General features: G+C 44.7%; 1 protein-coding gene across 1 annotated transcript in view; it reads right to left on the bottom strand.

The window, feature by feature from the left end:
- The window catches only part of LOC134352938 (succinate--CoA ligase [ADP-forming] subunit beta, mitochondrial-like), a 120,337-nt gene that overhangs the window by 65,864 nt on the left and 35,004 nt on the right, over positions 1-19,469 (bottom strand). The window contains exons 2-3 of the mRNA XM_063060586.1: positions 8,639-8,813; positions 3,927-4,026 (exon numbers count right to left, since the gene is read on the bottom strand). Of these exons, the coding sequence (XP_062916656.1) occupies positions 3,927-4,026; positions 8,639-8,813 (275 nt within the window). The remainder of the gene's footprint in view (positions 1-3,926; positions 4,027-8,638; positions 8,814-19,469) is intronic.

Here is a 19,469-nt window from a genome sequence, read left to right as displayed (position 1 = left end):
AAGCAGCACTAGCCATCTCTGATGTAATTCTGTTGTCACTGTGTCAGATCAGCTCTTGTATAAAGTTTGCTTGCAGATGGTAGCTTTGTGCTGCAAATAATCTGTTAGGAGCAAACTGTGATCCTATTGTAGTATGTAACCTACTGTAATATGTAAATATGAGACAATTTCTGCCTGTAGCTCAATAAAAACAAAAACCAGCAGCAAAATGTCAAAGCACAGCCCAGGAAGAGGCCCACTGGCCCACAGTATTTGTGTTGACCATGATGCCAAATTAATCTGCCTGCAAGTGATCTATATCCCTCCATTCCCTGTATGTTCACATGGAACGTCTAAATGCCTATAAAATCCTACCATTGTGTCTGCTTCCACCACCCAACCTGACAGTATTTTCTAGACACCAGCAACTCTCTGCACATCTCTCCCTCTCTTACATTAAAGCTATCCATTGTAGCATTAGCATTCTACACTGGGGAAAGACTCTGATTACTGACCCTATCTATTCCTCTCATTATTTTAAAACCCTCAACTATGTCTCCCTTTAGGCTCTGAAGCTCTAGGGAAAACAACTGAAATTTGCCCAACCTTTCCTTATAGCTCCTACTGTCTAATCCCTCCCCTAACAATAGGCTCCTAAAGTTATTAGTAGATGGATGAATGGAAATGTAGAATGGTGTTCAGGAGGGAGAGGTTTAGACTGATTTTTAGATTTGATTGAACGGTTGGGACAACTTTGTGGGCTTAAGGGCTTATACCTGGCTGTTATGTTCTATGTTCTTAATAGCATTCAGATATAGAAGGGTCTTGGGGCCCCGAGTCCATAGTTCATTGAAAATGTCAATGCAAGTGGATAAGGTGGCGAAGATGGTGTATGGAATGTTTGTCTTCATATGTAGGGGTGATGAGTATTACAGTAAGAAAGTAATGCTGCAGCTATTTAAAACTGTAGTTAGACCACACTTGGAGTTTGTGTGCAGTTCTGGTCACCCCATAAAAGGAAGGATGAAGAGACTGTGGAAGAAGATGCAGAAGAGGTATATTAGGATACTGCCTGGATTAGACAGTAGGAACTATAAGGAAAGGCTATTGTTAACCGTATACTTTTTTTCCCCGTTTGACCTCCTAAAGTGCAACATCTCACACATGCCCAGGTTAGACTTCATCTGCCACTTCTCTTTCCATATCTGGAATTGAATCCATGTTCCACTGCATTCTGTCATAGTCCTTCACACTGTCCACAACCCAACTAATCTTGGCATCATCAGCAAACGTCCCAATCCACCCAAATCATCATTATATATCACAAGTAACAAATAAGAGATCCTTAAAGAACACCACCGATCACAGATCTCCAGCTGGATTACAGCCTTCCGCTCCAACTCTCTGTCTTCTATGGGCAAGCCAGTTTTGAAATCAAACTAGGGATATATTCTGGATCACCTACATTTTATCTTCCGAGTCAACCTAATACAAGAAAATTTATCAAATACCTTGCTAGAGTCCATGCAGATAATGTCCACAACCTACCCTCATCAAGCAGCTTTGTCACCTCCTCAAAAATTATACATTTATAAGATGCGACCATCTGTTGATAAGCAGGCCAAGTTTTTCCAAATGTCCATAAATCCTATTTCATAGCAATCTCTCCAATAGCTTCCCTAGTACAGGTCGATCTTCACTAATCCGACTACCTGTAATCCGGTTCCCTCGATAATCTGGCACTGATTATGCTTAATGTGATCCTTCTGTAATTCGGCATTTTCACTAATCCAGCACTCCTCAAGTCCCAATGGTACTGGATTAGTGAAGGTCGAGTACTAATGTGACGTTCACTGACTATAATTGTCTGGATTATCCTCACTTCCCTTCCTGAACAAACAACATTTGCTACTCTCCAGTCCTCCAGGACCTTGTCTATTACTAATTGGGGCACAAAGATCCTTGTCAAACTCCAGCAATCTCTTCAATTGGTTTTTTTTCTATATTCTGGGATATATGCCATCAGGACCTGGGGACTCTAAGACCACCAATTTAGCCATTTGGACTATTGAGACTTCTCAGCCATTCAATCATAGCTGATTTATTTCCCTTCTCAAACCAACCATCCAGTCTTTACTCTGTAACCTTTCAACACCCTTACTAATCAAAAAAACCTAAAAATCTCTGCTTTAAATATACTCAATAACTTGGCCTCTACAGCCATCTGTGACAATTAATTCCACAGATTCACAACCCTCTGGCTAAAGATATTCCTCATCTCTGTCCTATTCTGAAACTCTGCCACTATTGGAAATATCCTCTACACTCTATCTGGGCCTTTCAATATTCCATAACTTTCAGTGAAAACACCCCCCTCATTCTTCTAAACTCCAGCAAGTCCAGGAACAGGGCCCATTGAATGCTCCTTATACATGAACCCTTTCATTACTGGAATCATTCTGACAAACCTTCTCTACCCTCTCCAACAACTACATCCTTTCTTATATACGAGGCCCAAAACTGCTCAGGATACTCAAAATGTGATCTGACTAATGTTTTATAAAGCCTCAGCATTATAACCTTGTTTTTATATTCTAGTCCTCTCGAATTGAATGCTAACACTGCATTTGCACATCCTTATTACTGACTCAATCAGCAAGTAACCTTCAGTGAATCTTGCACGAGAACTCCCAAGTACCTTTGCACCTCTGTTTTCTGAATTTGCTCCCCATTTAGAAATAGTCTATCCCTTTATTTCTTCTACCAACATGCATGACCTTACACTTCACTACACTTATTCCATCTGCCAATTTCTTGTGCATTCACCGAATCTGCCCAAATCCTTCTGCAGACTTCCTGCTTCCTCAACACTATTCACCCCTCCACTCTGTATCATTTGCAAACCTGACCACAAAGCCATCAATTACATGTAAAATAGCGGAATTAACACTGCCTCTTGCCGAACAACACCTGTCACTGGCAGACAAACCAGAAAAGTCCCACACTGTGCCTTCTACCAGTCAGTCACTCTTCTGTCTATGCTATGGTCTTTCCTGTAATACCACGCTTACCTTATCTACCAGCCTTACGTGTGGTACCTTGTCCAAATCCTTTTGAAAATCCATTTAAACATCATCCACTGACACTCTTTTGTCTATGTTGCCTGTTACCTCCTCAAAGAATTCCAACAGATTTGCCAGGGAAGATTTCCCCTTAAGGAAACCATGCTGAAATCGATTTATTTTTTCACGTGCTTCTAAATAACCCCAAACCCCCCTAATAATGGACTCCAATATCTTACCACACAATTACATCATGCTAACTGGCATATAATTATAAATACGAGAAAGTCGGCAGATGCTGGAAATTCAAAGCACACACAAAATGCTGGGGGAAATCAGCAGGTCAAGCAGCAGTCAACATTTCAGGCTGAGACCCTTCTCCAGGACTGAAAAGGAAGGGGGACAACGCCAGAATAAAAAGGTGGGGTGAGAGGAAGAAGGCTAGCTAGAAGGTGATAGGTGAAGCCAGGTGGGTGGGTAAGGTAAAGGCCTGGAGAAAGAACTGAGAAGAGAGGAAAGAGGACCATAGGAGAAAGGGAAGGAGGATGCGACCCAGGAGGAAGTGATAGTCTGGAAAGAAGAGATAAAAATTCTTTCAACTACTGATATATTGGACACTTTCCACAATTTTAAATTCCAAGAAAGTTTGAAATTACCTAAGCTGCCTGAGGCAACATAACTTTGGCAACATGGCAAAATGTTCATTCTTTATTATTCTTGAATATAATCATATTTTCACTGCTATAGTCAAGAGGGAAGTCACTTATTACTTCGAGAGTATTGCTCAGCATACGATTTCAACAGTTTGAATGCTAGGGCAGGAGAACCTACTGTAGAAGCAGTGCATTTAATTACAGCACACTGAATTGTAATCTCCAGACTTACGAGTACACGATTTTCACTCCTCCCTTCAGACCACCTTCAAATTCTCCTTTCCCACGACCACCAGCAAGCACCTGAGCTTTCACCACCACATCTTTTGACCCTGTTAGAGCAAGAAGGATTCATTAATCCTATGAGCACAAGCATTTGACATTCTTCTATGAAGGGCTGGGAGAATGCCAAAGAGGGAAGGGAGACAAATGAGTCCATTCACAATCAGGAATTGTTCACTTTTGGATGACAATATGTATCAGCTGAAGTGTAGCCAACAACAAAACAACAAACTTGTATTACCATAGTACTGTTAAGAGATCCTCACAGGTTACTGTCAATAAACTGCATCTGAAATGTAGCTACTGTTGTACTGAAGAAAATATGGCAGCTATTTTTCCAAACTACACATGTCACAGAGGTGAAAGACATGACCCTTAATACAGGTAAGGAATGAATACCGGATTTTCTTCATCCCAGGGAGTATATGGTAGAAACAGGACTATGCAGAGCAAAGAATGTACAAAAGGCTTAAAGATGCTAAGTTAACAAGAAAGTGCCAAATTGTAAATGATATGTAATGAGGAAAATGTTATATTATTGATTTTGGTAGGTATGTATATAAATACAGAATAATGTTTAAAAGACATAAATCTAGGAAGTGTTGATTTATAGAGAGAGCTGGGCGCACTGGTGCAGAAAATATTATATATGTATAACAATCAATCACAAAGATTGAGTGTCATAATAAGACTGTTGAACTATAAGGGCAGGGAAATCTTGCCACAGCTTGTGGGTTGTTTTGACAACTGCTTACAATATGTAAAAATATACTTGCCTTGCCGGTACTAAAGTTAATTCAGATGCAATGTTACTTGATTTATGATGTTGATTTGTGAAAGGAGGGTGAGTCATTTCAGGAGAAAACAAGAATATAATCTATTCATTGAATTTTTGCACAGCTGAAAAGATAAACACTATCAAGTTCAAGTTCAATTTATTGTCATTCAACTATACATCAAGTTCAAGTTTTTATTGTCATTCAACCATACAGTTCGTATTGCGAAACAAAACGTTCCTGACAAGGTACACAACACAGCACATATAACTCACACACATAACACATTAAGTGATATTAGCACAAATAAAATAAGTAATAAGGTACATATATGATACAAGTTAAAAAGAAAACAGTATAATGCTATTGATGCTTCATGTGATGAGACCTGAGTGGTGGCATGGAGTTCGGTAATTTTACGACCTGAGGGTAGAAGCTGTTTCTCATCCTAACAGCTCTTGTCCTAATGCCTGATGGTAGGGGTCAGAGATTGTTGGATGGATGGGAGGGATCATTGACATTGCCAAGGGCCCTGCATATGCAGAGCACCTGATAAATATCTCCGATGGATGGAAGAGGGACCGTGCTGATCCCCTCACTGGTCCTCACAATCCTTCATAGGGATTTGTGATCAGATGCCTTACAATTCCCATACCAGACAGTGATACTGCTGGTCAGGATACTCAATGATGCTCTAGTAAAAATGGGTTAAAATGGGGGGGGGGGAAGAGTCTCGCTCGCCTCAATCTCCTCAGGAAGTGGAGATGCTGCTGTGCTTTCTTCACCAAACAGGTAGTGTTGAGGGACCAAGTAAGACTGGCTAGAAATCTGGTGTTCCTAGCTCTCTCCACAGTGGTGCTATGTATGTGCAGTGAGGAGAGGTCAGCCTGCACCTTCCTGAAGTCCACAATCATTTCTCTGGTTCAAAGTTCAAAAGTTCAAAGTTCAAAGAAAAATTTATTGTCAGAATATATACACATCACCATATACAACCCTGAGCTTCCTTTTCTGTGGGCGTACTTAGCAAATCTATAGAATAGAAACATAGAAACATAGAAAATAGGTGCAGGAGTAGGCCATTCGGCCCTTCGAGCCTGCACCGCCATTTATTATGATCATGGCTGATCATCCAACTCAGAACCCAGCCTTCCCTCCATACCCCCTGACCCCTGTAGCCACAAGGGCCATATCTAACTTCCTTTTAAACATAGCTAATGAACTGGCCTCAACAGTTTGCTGTGGCAGAGAATTCCACAGATTCACCACTCTCTGTGTGAAGAAGTTTTTCCTAACCTCGGTCCTAAAAGGCTTCCCCTCTATCCTCAAACTGTGACCCCTCGTTCTAGACCTCCCCAACATCGGGAACAATCTTCCTGCATCTAGCCTGTCCAATCCCTTTAGGATCTTATACGTTTCAATCAGATCCCCCCTCAATCTTCTAAATTCCAACGAGTACAAGCCCAGTTCATCCAGTCTTTCTTCATATGAAAGACCTGCCATCCCAGGAATCAATCTGGTGAACCTTCTTTGTACTCCCTCTATGGCAAAGATGTCTTTCCTCAGATTAGGGGACCAAAACTGCACACAATACTCCAGGTGTGGTCTCACCAAGGCCTTGTACAACTGCAGTAGTACCTCCCTGCTCCTGTACTCGAATCCTCTCGCTATAAATGCCAGCATACCGTTCGCCTTTTTCACCGCCTGCTGTACCTGCATGCCCACTTTCAATGACTGGTGTATAACTGTAAACTATAAACATCAGGAACTGTAAACTAAACAAACTGTGCAAATGCAGATAATAAACAACAATAAATAATGAGCATGAAATAACAAGATAAGAGAGTCCTTAGATGAGTTTAGTTAACCCCTTTTGTTCAACAGCCTAATGGTTGAGGGGTCTTGACAACATTGTGTTCAGACAATTTTACCAGCTGCTCTACCTCCTCTCTGAATGCCATCTCATCTTCGTTGCTGAAGAGGCCAACCACTGCTGTGTCATCAGCAAACTTAACGATTCAGTTTGGACTAGGTCTAGCAGTGCAGTCATGCACCAGCAACATGAACAGCAGCAGGGTAACCACATAGCCATGGAGCTCACTGGTGCTCAGTATGATGGAGGTAGAGATGTTTCTGCCAACACAGCTAACTGTGGCCTTTCTGTCAAGGAGTATAGGATCCAGTTACAGAGAGAAGATGTGGACAGTTTACCCACCAGTTTCTGAGGTTTGATCATAATAAACACCAAACTGAAGTCAAGATACAGCAACCTGACATACAAAGTACCATTTTCTAGCTGGGACAGGATGGAGTGGAGTACAGGGGCTTTGGCATCATTAGTAGACTGACCAGAACAATAAGCAAACTGTAAAAAGGTCCAATATAAAAGGAAGATGGGATTTAGTGTGATCCATAACCAGCCCCTTCATCATTGTTGAGGTCTGTGCCATTGGATGGTGGTCATTGAGGCAAGTTACCATTACCCTCCTAGGTACTGGGATGATGGTGGCTGCCTGGAAGCCTAAGGGAACAGTGGACTGTTCCAGAGAGATGTTGAAAATGTCTCTTGGAACTTCAATTAACTGAGTTGCAGTGGTCCATATGGAAGAATTAGCTTAACAGTTAAGTTTCAGAGAATCCAATCCAAAGGGAAGCAGCTTTGTTTGCACCAGAGATGTTGGTATAAACCAGGTCTAATGTGTCTTCATCCTGGTAGTAAAGTCAACAAGTTGATAGAATTTAAGCAGAATTTTTTTTAAGTTAGCATGGTTGAAGTTGCCAGTAACAACAAAGAAACCACCAGGGTGTGTGGTTCGCAATTTAGTCATGGCGCCGTAGAGCTCAGAATACTTCCCCAGCAATAGCACAAGTGGGTGGAGGGGAATGTACACAGCCACAATTACAATAACAGTGAACTCCCTTGGTATATAGAAGGGCATGCACTGCACTTTTAAGAACGCTACCATAGGTGAACAGTGAGTCACTACCAAAACATTGGTCAGAAGTTTTATCAGAAGTATGATCACCTTTAATCGCACTAAATTACATTTAGTGTAGTGTAACCTACTTGTTACTCACAAGACAAACTCATTTCCAGGAATCCAATGGTTGGGTACAGTATAGGTAAAAGTTTTACTGTTTGACTTGGTGAAAAGTACACCAAATTTTGTTTTTAAAGACTAGATATGTGGCCAATATCCTTTTTTTCTCATGCTAGCGCTATGTGCAATTTCTTTTTAATAAAATACAATTTGTAGGCACATATATAAATCAAAGGCATGTAATGGATCTTGAAGAGCCATGAGGTAGTTGCCAACAACCTGAGTGCATCCTTCTTCTGAATGAGGACAAAAGGACAGTGTCCAGATATGGTATAAACTCATCACAAGATAATTCATTCACAACAATTAGATATAGGAGAGCTCACCTGAGGCATACACAGGTGCTATAAAAAGAAATTCCGCTGCATTCTAGCATTTAGGTGGTAGTATTTGTCAATATTTAGAATATTTGCTAAACAAGATTGAAAAATGTAGGAAAATTTTTTGAAGAAGGCAAGCAGCCTGCTGTCATCCCTGATATTTTCTTTTCTATACATTATACTAGTGACTCACACCACCCAGTGATCAAAGATAGGTACTACTCACATTAGCATTGTTCTATGTACATAGTTTTAATTCAACCTCCTGGCGAAAGCCAACTACCTGAAATCCAGAAATAACAGTTGAAATTCTCCAAATGCTTCCTTCAGAAAAACCAAAATAATGAATGGATATTTTCATTACCCTTTTTTGGCTCTCAATCACATCTTTTTAAATACAAACATTACATCAAAATGAGTAGGATGTTTAAATCATCATAACAGGTTAACTTGCATACACAGACATACCTATTGCTTTGGCAGCCTTGAAGGCCTCATCAGCCGAGCTGGCAACTTGTCCTTTAGGGATCCTGATGCCTGCATCTTTCAGTAAGTCCATGCTGAGGTACTCATGAAGGGAAAGATTTCTTTTGTCTTGTTGCTGAGCGTCATTTCCAACCAGATTTAGGGGCCCACCAAAAATCTAAATGGAAAAAGATGTTTAAAAAATATGGTCCAGGGGTTAAGTGCCATAGAAGGCAAAGAGCTTAATGTTGTAGCTCCAGAAAAATTTAATAGGAATTTGTTACCTAACGAATTGCAAAGCAATTGAATTAGAAAAATTTCTAAAATAGTATTTGAGAATATTTGAATATTTTATGCGCTTATGTTAGCTAAAACAACAAAATGTGATGTTCAGCAAACACCGAATTGAATGCCAGCTGTTACGAGAATACACATAAAATTAAGATGTTTGCTGGCCTGGGCTAGCATCAGTGGCATCAGCAATTGGTCTGCCACCTGCCCTCAGGGGAAGGAGAGATAAGGAACAATGGAGCAGCGTCTGGAGATGTGTAATGAAGGGATGTGGGAGAGAGAGCTGTCTGGAGCGGCTCCCCTCTTTGAACCCTGAACTGTTTGAAGTGATGGACAGGCCATACCCCAGCAGGGGGATAAAAAGGGACCGGTTCGCTAAGGCAGGACACACACACGCCACCCGAGGTAACGAGACCCTGGAAGCGGTGCGCCTCTCACGAGTGGGTGAGAAGTACCAGACAACGACAAGGGTGGAAAGGTACGATCAGCGGGAACCCGGTGTGTGTCCGCCCTTGCCTGGGTGCCGGGTTCACTGCAGAGGATCGACCGCATCTGGAGGAGGGGTCACAGTCGGTGACCTCAGGTGACATCACCAAGGATCCGCCCAAAAGTTGCTCGTGAGCATCTCGCCGGTCTGTGAGTGAAGCTGTGCTGAATGATGAGTTGTTCCTGTTCTCTCTGTCTCTCTTCCCGCACGTTGTCCATCGCCATGGCAACGATTACAGCGAACTGAACTACTAACTGGACTGAACTTTGAGTCATTTTGAAATTTGGTCATTTACCCCTAGACAACGATAGAGCTTGATTGATGCTGTTATCTTAATGCTGTGCACATGTGTGTTTATCATCACTGAACTGTTGCATTTATTATCCTTTCGATTACTGTGTTGCTTGTTTCTTTAATAAAACTTTCTTAGTTCTAGTACTCCAGACTCCAACTGAGTGATCCATTTCTGCTGGTTTGGCAACCCAGTTACGGGGTACATAACATAAGTGGGGTTCTCGTCCGCGATTTTGAACGCTAAATTTGGGACGGAGTAAATTGATTGGGTTAAAATTCCCGAAAGAAAGAAAAGACAAACAGCAGAAATGGAGGTTGAGGAATTTATAAAGGCGCCGACCTTGGAGGCATTAGAGGATGCCAGGAAATCGGAATTGATAGCTGTGGCCAAACGGGTGAATCTTGCTAAGGTGAAGTCGACAATGAGGAGAGAGGAGATACACAGAGCTATTGTAGAGCACTATGTATCTAAAGGTGTGTTTCCCCAAGGTGAGCTGGGGATGGTGTCTATTGAAAAACCTGCTGGAGACGCGGTACAGGTACAGCTTGAAAAACTGAGACTCGAGCACGAGTTCCGGTACGGCAGTTAGAACACGAAGAGAGACAGTTAGAAAGGCAGGAGAGAGAGTTAGAAAGGCGGGAGAAGGAGAGAGAGTTAGAAAGGCGGGAGAAAGAGAGAGAGTTAGAAAGGCGGGAGAAAGAGAGAGAGTTAGAAAGGCGGGAGAGAGAGAAAGAGGTAGAAAGGCGAGAGAGAGAAAGATTGGAGAGAGAAGAGAGAGAGAGGGACAGACAGTTGGAGAGAGAGGAGAAACAGAGGGAAAGGGAATTTGAGCTGGAGAAGTTAAAGATAAGGGCCGAGCAGGGGCTCGTGCCAAACCAAGGTGGAGGGTTCCGGGCGACCCAGGAGGTAAGGCTGGTTCCCCCTTTTGACGATACCGACGTGGATCGGTACTTTCTCCACTTCGAAAAGGTGGCTATAAGTCAGGAATGGCCGAGGGATAAGTGGGCTGTGTTACTTCAGAGTGTACTGAAAGGGAAAGCCCAACAAGCTTACTCCGCTTTATCCGCGGAAGATGCCCAGAGGTATGAGGTGGTGAAAGAGGCCATCCTCAGGATTTATGAGTTGGTCCCGGAGGCATACCGGCAGAGGTTCTGGAATGCGAGGAAGCAGTGGGACCGCACGTATTTGGAGTTTGCTCGTGAGATGCAAACATATTGTGAGCGTTGGTGCGCCTCGAAAGGGGTAGAGGGGGATTATGACAGACTGCTGCAGCTGATTCTGATTGAGCAGTTTAAAGGTTGTGTCCCTGAGGGTATGAGACTCTACCTCGATGAGAAAGAGGCAGCCACGTTAGCCGCAACTGCTAAGTTAGCGGATGAGTATGCGTTGACGCATAAAATGAAGGTTGCCCCGAGTAAAGGCTACCAGAAGGGTAGTCAGGACGGCGGGGAGAGTCCGCCGGAAAAGTCAGAAAGTAAGCCGGGGACTAGTGAAAAGGATAAGGTAGACCGGGAGCAGTCTGGTAGGAAGTTTCCTGGGGTCATCTGTTATAATTGTGGGAAAGTCGGACACTTTGCGTCCAGGTGCTTTGCCCTAAGGAAGGAGACGGGGAAAGGAAAAGCGGAAATTTTGAATGGCTGTATCGAGCTGTTAAGCGAACCGCTAGGGAAGGACAGTCTGAAAAAGTCCAGGAAGGGCGCGAGAGGTTTATTTCGGCCGGACTGGTGTCAGTGAAGGAGAGGTTAAAACCAGTTCCAGTGCGGATCTGGAGAGACACGGGAGCGTGTCAGTCACTAATACTGAAGAGTGTATTAGAGTTTAGCTCAGAGACCCAGACTGGGGAGGTAGAGGTCAAAGGTGTTGGGGAAGGGACAGAGTCAGTCCCTTTGCACCAGATACATTTACAGAGCAACCTGGTCTCTGGACTAGTCACGATCGGGGTGAGGTCCGAATTACCGATGAAAGACGTGGAAGTCTTGCTCGGTAATGACATCGCCGGAGGAATTGTGTTCCCAGTCGTGAGATTGACGGGTCAGCCTGCCAGCATGGAGGCCCCGCCCGCGATGGTGAATTTGGCTGAAACATTTCTGCCAACCTTGTATGAGACAGGGTGTAGTGAGATAAGAGGTAGTGAGGGAGCTGGGACGGACGTAGCAGTAGCCAGGAAAGAATTTGTGCAGACGCAGGAGCGAGACGAGGGGCTGATGGTTTTTGCCGAGACCGCTCTCTCTGACACAGCCTTGACAAGCTATTGTGCGGATGAGGAAGTGCTAAGGAAGAAAGGGAAATCAAGTACAGCATCCGCAGATGAGGAGTGGGGGGTGGTGCAAAAGAGTTATGGGGATGAGGTTTTTAACATGGCCCACGAGGTACCCCCCGGTGGACATTTTGCGGTGCTGGAGGAAACAGTTGGTGGAATCATGAAAGAGATTTACCGGCTGCCCAGGGGGAAAAATGTTATTGATCATGACCGACGCGAACTGAGACGGTCACTGGCTTTTGATATGCTAACAAACCTAGTCGGTGTTAGCGTGGAAATCAATGAAGCTAGGGGCCCCCTGATAAGAGAAAAGAACCATTTTGAAAAGATTAGGATGGGATCGGTCAGATGGGAGAAGGCTATTGTTTTGGCCAGGTCTACTGATAAGGTCTCTCCCTTAATCCCCGAACAAAGCGAATCTTTAGAAGGAGTAATTAAACGACTCGCACCTATGTGTTTGATTGTCCCGAGGAAATGCAAAGAACTGGGACGTTGGGTTATGTCTGTTACAATAGGGCAGCCCAGTAAAGAACACTCATATATATTGAGTAATTCAGTGACTAAAGGGCTGATGACCACAGAGGTGTGTATTGGCAATTTAATACGGCTGTCTGAAGCCAGTTTGATAGTGAACCTTGAAAAAAATGAATTCGGCCACACGAGGGTCACCTGGGAATTGTGGTGACACAGGGGCAGCTGGCAGCGATGCAAGCTACAGTGCAGGCTATCGCTGACCTCCCAACCCCGACAGACAAGAGGGCCCTCAGAAGGCTTTTGGAGATGGTGGGGTACTGCAGGAAGTTTTGCAATAACTCTGCGGTCAATACCCGTCCCCCTCCTACTAAGCCCTTGCGAGAGAAAACTGAGCCGAAATGGGACGACCCTTGTTGTTGTGGTCCGGGACAAAACCAAATGAGAGGTTACATTGGTCGCAATTCATCAGTGTTTTTGGCCACTATGAAGTTTGCTGAGTTGGAGCCTGGTCTAAGGGATTATTAATAACACGTGTAAAAGGAACAGAAAATGTGATGACTGTCTGTCAAGGTGTTGACAGCTTCAAATTCTCTGTATTAGCTAAATAACTGTTAAAGATGTATATTGTGTATGTATCAGATAATGTAGTCATGTTTGTAATTTTTACCTCCCGGTAAAAATCCTTAAAGGGGGGAAGTGTTACGAGAATACACATAAAATTAAGATGTTTGCTGGCCTGGGCTAGCATCAGTGGCATCAGCAATTGGTCTGCCACCTGCCCTCAGGGGAAGGAGAGATAAGGAACAATGGAGCAGCGTCTGGAGATGTGTAATGAAGGGATGTGGGAGAGAGAGCTGTCTGGAGCGGCTCCCCTCTTTGAACCTTGAACTGTTTGAAGTGATGGACAGGCCATACCCCAGCAGGGGGATAAAAAGGGACAGGTTCGCTAAGGCAGGACACACGCCACCCGAGGTAACGAGACCCTGGAAGCGGTGCGCCTCTCACGAGTGGGTGAGAAGTACCAGACAGCCAGGGTGGAAAGGTACGATCAGCGGGAACCCGGTGTGTGTCTGCCCTTGCCTGGGTGCCGGGTTCACTGCAGAGGATCGACCACATCTGGAGGAGGGGTCACAGTCGGTGACCTCAGGTGACATCACCAAGGACCCGCCCAAAAGTTGCTCGTGAGCATCTCGCCGGTCTGTGAGTGAAGCCGTTCTGAATGATGAGTTGTTCCTGTTCTCTCTGTCTCTCTTCCCGCACGTTGTCCATCGCCATGGCAACGATTACTGCGAACTGAACTACTAACTGGACTGAACTTTGAGTCATTTTGAAATTTGGTCATTTACCCCTAGACAACGATAGAGCTTGATTGATGCTGTTATCTTAATGCTGTGCACATGTGTGTTTATCATCACTGAACTGTTGCATTTATTATCCTTTCGATTACTGTGTTGCTTGTTTCTTTAATAAAACTTTCTTAGTTCTAGTACTCCAGACTCCAACTGAGTGATCCATTTCTGCTGGTTTGGCAACCCAGTTATGGGGTACGTAACACAGCTAATACATATTTTAAAGCATTACTGCCCTCTTCAGATGCCACAGCAAATTTCACTTAACAGCACAGGAACTTCCAGGTAAACATGCGCCTCAATCCAATAGGTTTGTGTAAATCAAACTGAATATAAGATAAGTAGGGCATTGTTACAAAGGGAGATTGATATCAGTAAGTCAGGGCTCTCTTAAATTCCATACTTAAATTGATATGAGCAAAGAGGAATTAGCAAAATCCCAGTAAAGGCAAAACTTTTAAGTTTCTGTACCTTTTCAGCTATGTTTTGAAACTCAGTGCTACTTTTAAATAAAATGGAAAGACTATAGACTATAGCAAGAGGTCAATGAATTGCCTGGTAGAAAACAATCTCGCAAAGACATGCTTCTTTGCTAATGCCCCCATGAGGACCTTGTGACTGATGCAAGTTCTTGATCTGAAAAATCAAACATTCTTTAGCCTCCACAGATACTCTTTGATTTGTTGAGTTCTTCCAACAGTTTGTTTATCATTCCTACAAAAAAAAACTCTGTGGCTTTTCAATTCTGGGACAGAGCTTCCAAGACAGCCAAGAGCAATCAGCAAATCTCCTCTGACACTCAGCTGCAAGGGTCAGATATGCAATACAATTGGCAACCTCAGTCAAGTCAGTAGTTATCAACTATGCAGAACCCAAGGATCAAATTTCCACTTTAACTGAAGAGAAATGACAGATGGGTGTTGTGAGGAACAGAAACACATCATGCCACTACTCTAGATTATGAATGATTCCTGAAGGAGGGCAACTCATCACAGTTACTAAAATGAACATGTTCCTATTTCAAAATGGTTTAGTTCCTTCCACAAAAAAACTTAAATTAATATTTTTGTTTCAGAAGACAAAAAGATCATTACAGGTTCCCCCCACCATCCGAAGGTAGAGCATTCCTATGAAATGGTTCGTAAGCCGGAATGTCGTAAAGTGAAGAAGCAATTACCATTAATTTATATGGGAAAAATTTGTGAGTGTGCGCAGACCCAAAAATAACCTACCAAATCATGCCAAATAACACATAAAACCTAAAATAACAGTAACATATAGTAAAAGCAGGAATGATATGATGAATACACAGCCTATATAAAGTAGAAATAATGTATGTACAGTGTAGTATCACTTACCGGAATTGGGAAGACAGCGCCGAGCACACTGACAATGGTGTGTTTGGCTGAGTCGTCGGAGGTTAGGGTGGTGCAGTGGCCCCCCACCTCCAGGCCGATGACCGATACATTGCCGCGAAGCATGCAGCGGTACAGCGGTGGCCGGGACGCACCCAACACATCCTTAAGAGAAAAGCCGAAATAAACAAGCTAATTAATTAGGTGCCGCCCAGCACGTAAATGTCAGCCCAGATCAGAGGCGATGCAATCGGCAATTGCCTCTGATCTGGGCCGACATTTACGTGCCGGGCGGCACCTAATTAATTAGCTTGTTTATTTTGGCTTTTTTTCTTAAAGATGTGCTGGGTGCGTCCCAGCTACCGCTGCATTCTTCGCGGATTGATATTGTCCGTGATATGGCCTGGGGGTTGGGGTGGTGGGACACTGGGGTGTCATCTCGTTGTCTGTGTCCATCAGGGCAGGCAGGTCCTCTTCTTCTATGTCTGCCCGCCTCCATGTCGAAGGTCGAGGTTCGTCGTCTGCTGTGGCTGATGTGGAAGGCTTGCTTGACTGCTTGGTCTCGCGCATTTTTCTATCACACAGTTCTTTGTAGGGACTCAAATCATTCTGCAAATATGCCCTAAACCGACGTACCCTTTCAAAATTAAAGACGTACTTTATCATTGCAGCGAAAGTCTCACGCAGTTGCTTCACGTTCAGTTCCTGGATGACTTCACTTTTGGTCCGATTGCTACTGTATTCGGTTTCGATTGTTATCCTTTCCTCTTCCAATTGCATCAGTTCTTCATCTATCAGTTCTTGGTCATGGGATGCCAAAACCTCTTCAACATCATCTTCATCAAAGTTGCTGGTGAACGCAGCAGGCCAGGCAGCATCTATAGGAAGAGGCGCAGTCGACGTTTCAGGCCGAGACCCTTCGTCAGGACTAACTGAAGGAAGAGTGAGTAAGGGATTTGAAAGCTGGAGGGGGAGGGGGAGATGCAAAATGATATGAGAAGACAGGAGGGGGAGGGATAGAGCCGAGAGCTGGACAGGTGATAGGCAGAAGGGGATACGAGAGGATCATGGGACAGGAGGTCCGGGAAGAAAGACGGGGGGGGGGGGTGACCCAGAGGATGGGCAAGAGGTATATTCAGAGGGACAGAGGGAGAAAAAGGAGAGTGAGAGAAAGAATGTGTGCATAAAAAAGAGTAACAGATGGGGTACGAGGGGGAGGTGGGGCCTAGCAGAAGTTAGAGAAGTCAATGTTCATGCCATCAGGTTGGAGGCTACCCATACGGAATGTAAGGTGTTGTTCCTCCAACCTGAGTGTGGCTTCATCTTTACAGTAGAGGAGGCCGTGGATAGACATGTCAGAATGGGAATGGGATGTGGAATTAAAATGTGTGGCCACTGGGAGATCCTGCTTTCTCTGGCGGACAGAGCGTAGATGTTCAGCAAAGCGGTCTCCCAGTCTGCGTCGGGTCTCACCAATATATAAAAGGCCACATCGGGAGCACCGGATGCAGTATATCACCCCAGTCGACTCACAGGTGAAGTGATGCCTCACCTGGAAGGACTGTTTGGGGCCCTGAATGGTGGTAAGGGAGGAAGTGTAAGGGCAGTGTCTCATACCTCGACACTGTTTTATCACCCCTTGTTCAATCCCTTCCGACCTATGTTCGTGACACTTCTCACGCTCTTAAACTTTTCGATGATTTTAAGTTCCCTGGCCCCCACCGCTTTATTTTCACCATGGATGTCCAGTCCCTATATACTTCCATCCCCCATCAGGAAGGTCTCAAAGCTCTACGCTTCTTTTTGGATTCCAGACCTAATCAGTTTCCCTCTACCACCACTCTGCTCCGTCTAGCAGAATTAGTCCTTACTCTTAATAATTTCTCCTTTTGCTCCTCCCATTTCCTCCAAACTAAAGGTGTAGCTATGGGCACCCGTATGGGTCCTAGCTATGCCTGCCTTTTTGTTGGGTTTGTGGAACAATCTATGTTCCGTGCCTATTCTGGTATCTGTCCCCCACTTTTCCTTCGCTACATCGACGACTGCATTGGCGCTGCTTCCTGCACGCATGCAGAACTCGTTGACTTTATTAACTTTGCCTCCAACTTTCACCCTGCCCTCAAGTTTACCTGGTCCATTTCCGACACCTCCCTCCCCTTTCTAGATCTTTCTGTCTCTGTCTCTGGAGACAGCTTATCCACTGATGTCTACTACAAGCCTACTGACTCTCACAGCTATCTGGACTATTCCTCTTCTCACCCTGTCTCTTGCAAAAACGCCATGCCCTTCTCGCAATTCCTCCGTCTCCACCGCATCTGCTCTCAGGATGAGGCTTTTCATTCTAGGACGAGGGAGATGTCTTCATTTTTTAAAGAAAGGGGCTTCCCTTCCTCCACTATCAACTCTGCTCTTAAACGCATCTCCCCCATTTCACGTACATCTGCTCTCACTCCATCCTCCTACCACCCCACTAGGAATAGGGTTCCCCTGGTCCTCACCTACCACCCCACCAGCCTCCGGGTCCAACATATTATTCTCCGTAACTTCCGCCACCTCCAACGGGATCCCACCACTAAGCACATCTTTCCCTCCCCGCCTCTCTCTGCATTCCGCAGGGATCGCTCCCTACACAACTCCCTTGTCCATTCGTCCTCCCCATCCCTCCCCACTGATCTCCCTCCTGGCACTTATCCGTGTAAGCGGAACAAGTGCTACACATGCCCTTACACTTCCTCCCTTACCACCATTCAGGGCCCCAAACAGTCCTTCCAGGTGAGGCATCACTTCACCTGTGAGTCGACTGGGGTGATATACTGCGTCCGGTGCTCCCGATGTGGCCTTTTATATATTGGTGAGACCCGACGCAGACTGGGAGACCGCTTTGCTGAACACCTACGCTCTGTCCGCCAGAGAAAGCAGGATCTCCCAGTGGCCACACATTTTAATTCCACATCCCATTCCCATTCTGACATGTCTATCCACGGCCTCCTCTACTGTAAAGATGAAGCCACACTCAGGTTGGAGGAACAACACCTTATATTCCGTATGGGTAGCCTCCAACCTGATGGCATGAACATTGACTTCTCTAACTTTCGCTAGGCCCCACCTCCCCCTCGTACCCCATCTGTTACTCTTTTTTATGCACACATTCTTTCTCTCACTCTCCTTTTTCTCCCTCTGTCCCTCTGAATATACCTCTTGCCCATCCTCTGGGTCACCCCCCCCCCCGTCTTTCTTCCCGGACCTCCTGTCCCATGATCCTCTCGTATCCCCTTCTGCCTATCACCTGTCCAGCTCTCGGCTCTATCACTCCCCCTCCTGTCTTCTCCTATCATTTTGCATCTCGCCCTCCCCCTCCAGCTTTCAAATCCCTTACTCACTCTTCCTTCAGTTAGTCCTGACGAAGGGTCTCGGCCTGAAACGTCGCCTGCGCCTCTTCCTATAGATGCTGCCTGGCTTGCTGCGTTCACCAGCAATTTTGATGTGTGTTGCTTGAATTTCCAGCATCTGCAGAATTCCTGTTGTTTTCAACATCATCTTCGTCAATTTCCACAAGCCAAACTCACTTTGTCCTTACTTCGTTCACCACGATCGAAACGCTTAATTATGTCGAGTTTTACGCTAAGTGTAACACCCTTATGAGCTCCTTCAGACTTTTCCATTAACTTAGAACTCATCTTGCTAATGGATGCTCACAGGCACGTGTTTAAGCAATGCCGGCTAGAATGCCGTTCCGAATCCTGGGGAGGAGCGGCTGCTCGGGGCGCGTGCTGCCTTTTTTCGTAACAATGAAAACACCTTCTGTTAGTGAAAACAGGTAACTAATGTAGGACTTTCGTAACAGTGAGGTTTCATAAAGCAAATGTTCGAAAAGCGGGGGACACCTGTATCACAAAATAGTTTCGTATTTTAAACAAAAGATTCTGCAGATGCTGGAAATCTTAAGCAACACAGACAAAATGCTGAAGGATCTCAGTAAGTCAGGTAGCATCTACAGAAGGGGAATAAACAGTCAATGCTTCAGGACAAAACCCTTCATGGGACTGAAAATAAAGAGAGCAGAAGCCAGGATAATAAGGTGGAGCAGGGAAATGAGTACAAGCTGGTAGGTGATAGGTGAGACCAGGTGAGAGGAAAGGTGCGTGGGTGGGGGAGGCTATGAAGGCAAGAAGATGGGAAGCGATAAGTGGAAGAGATAAAGGGCTGAAAAAGGAGGAATCTTATAGGAAAGGCCAGTGGACCATTGCATAAAGGGAAGGAGGAGAGAAACCAGAGGAAGGTGATGGGCAAGTGAGGAGAAGGGGTGAGAGCGTAACCAGAATA

Source organism: Mobula hypostoma, chromosome 10, assembly GCF_963921235.1.
Source record: "Mobula hypostoma chromosome 10, sMobHyp1.1, whole genome shotgun sequence".
Lineage (NCBI taxonomy): Eukaryota > Metazoa > Chordata > Chondrichthyes > Myliobatiformes > Myliobatidae > Mobula > Mobula hypostoma.
This window is presented reverse-complemented; position numbering and strand designations above follow the sequence as displayed.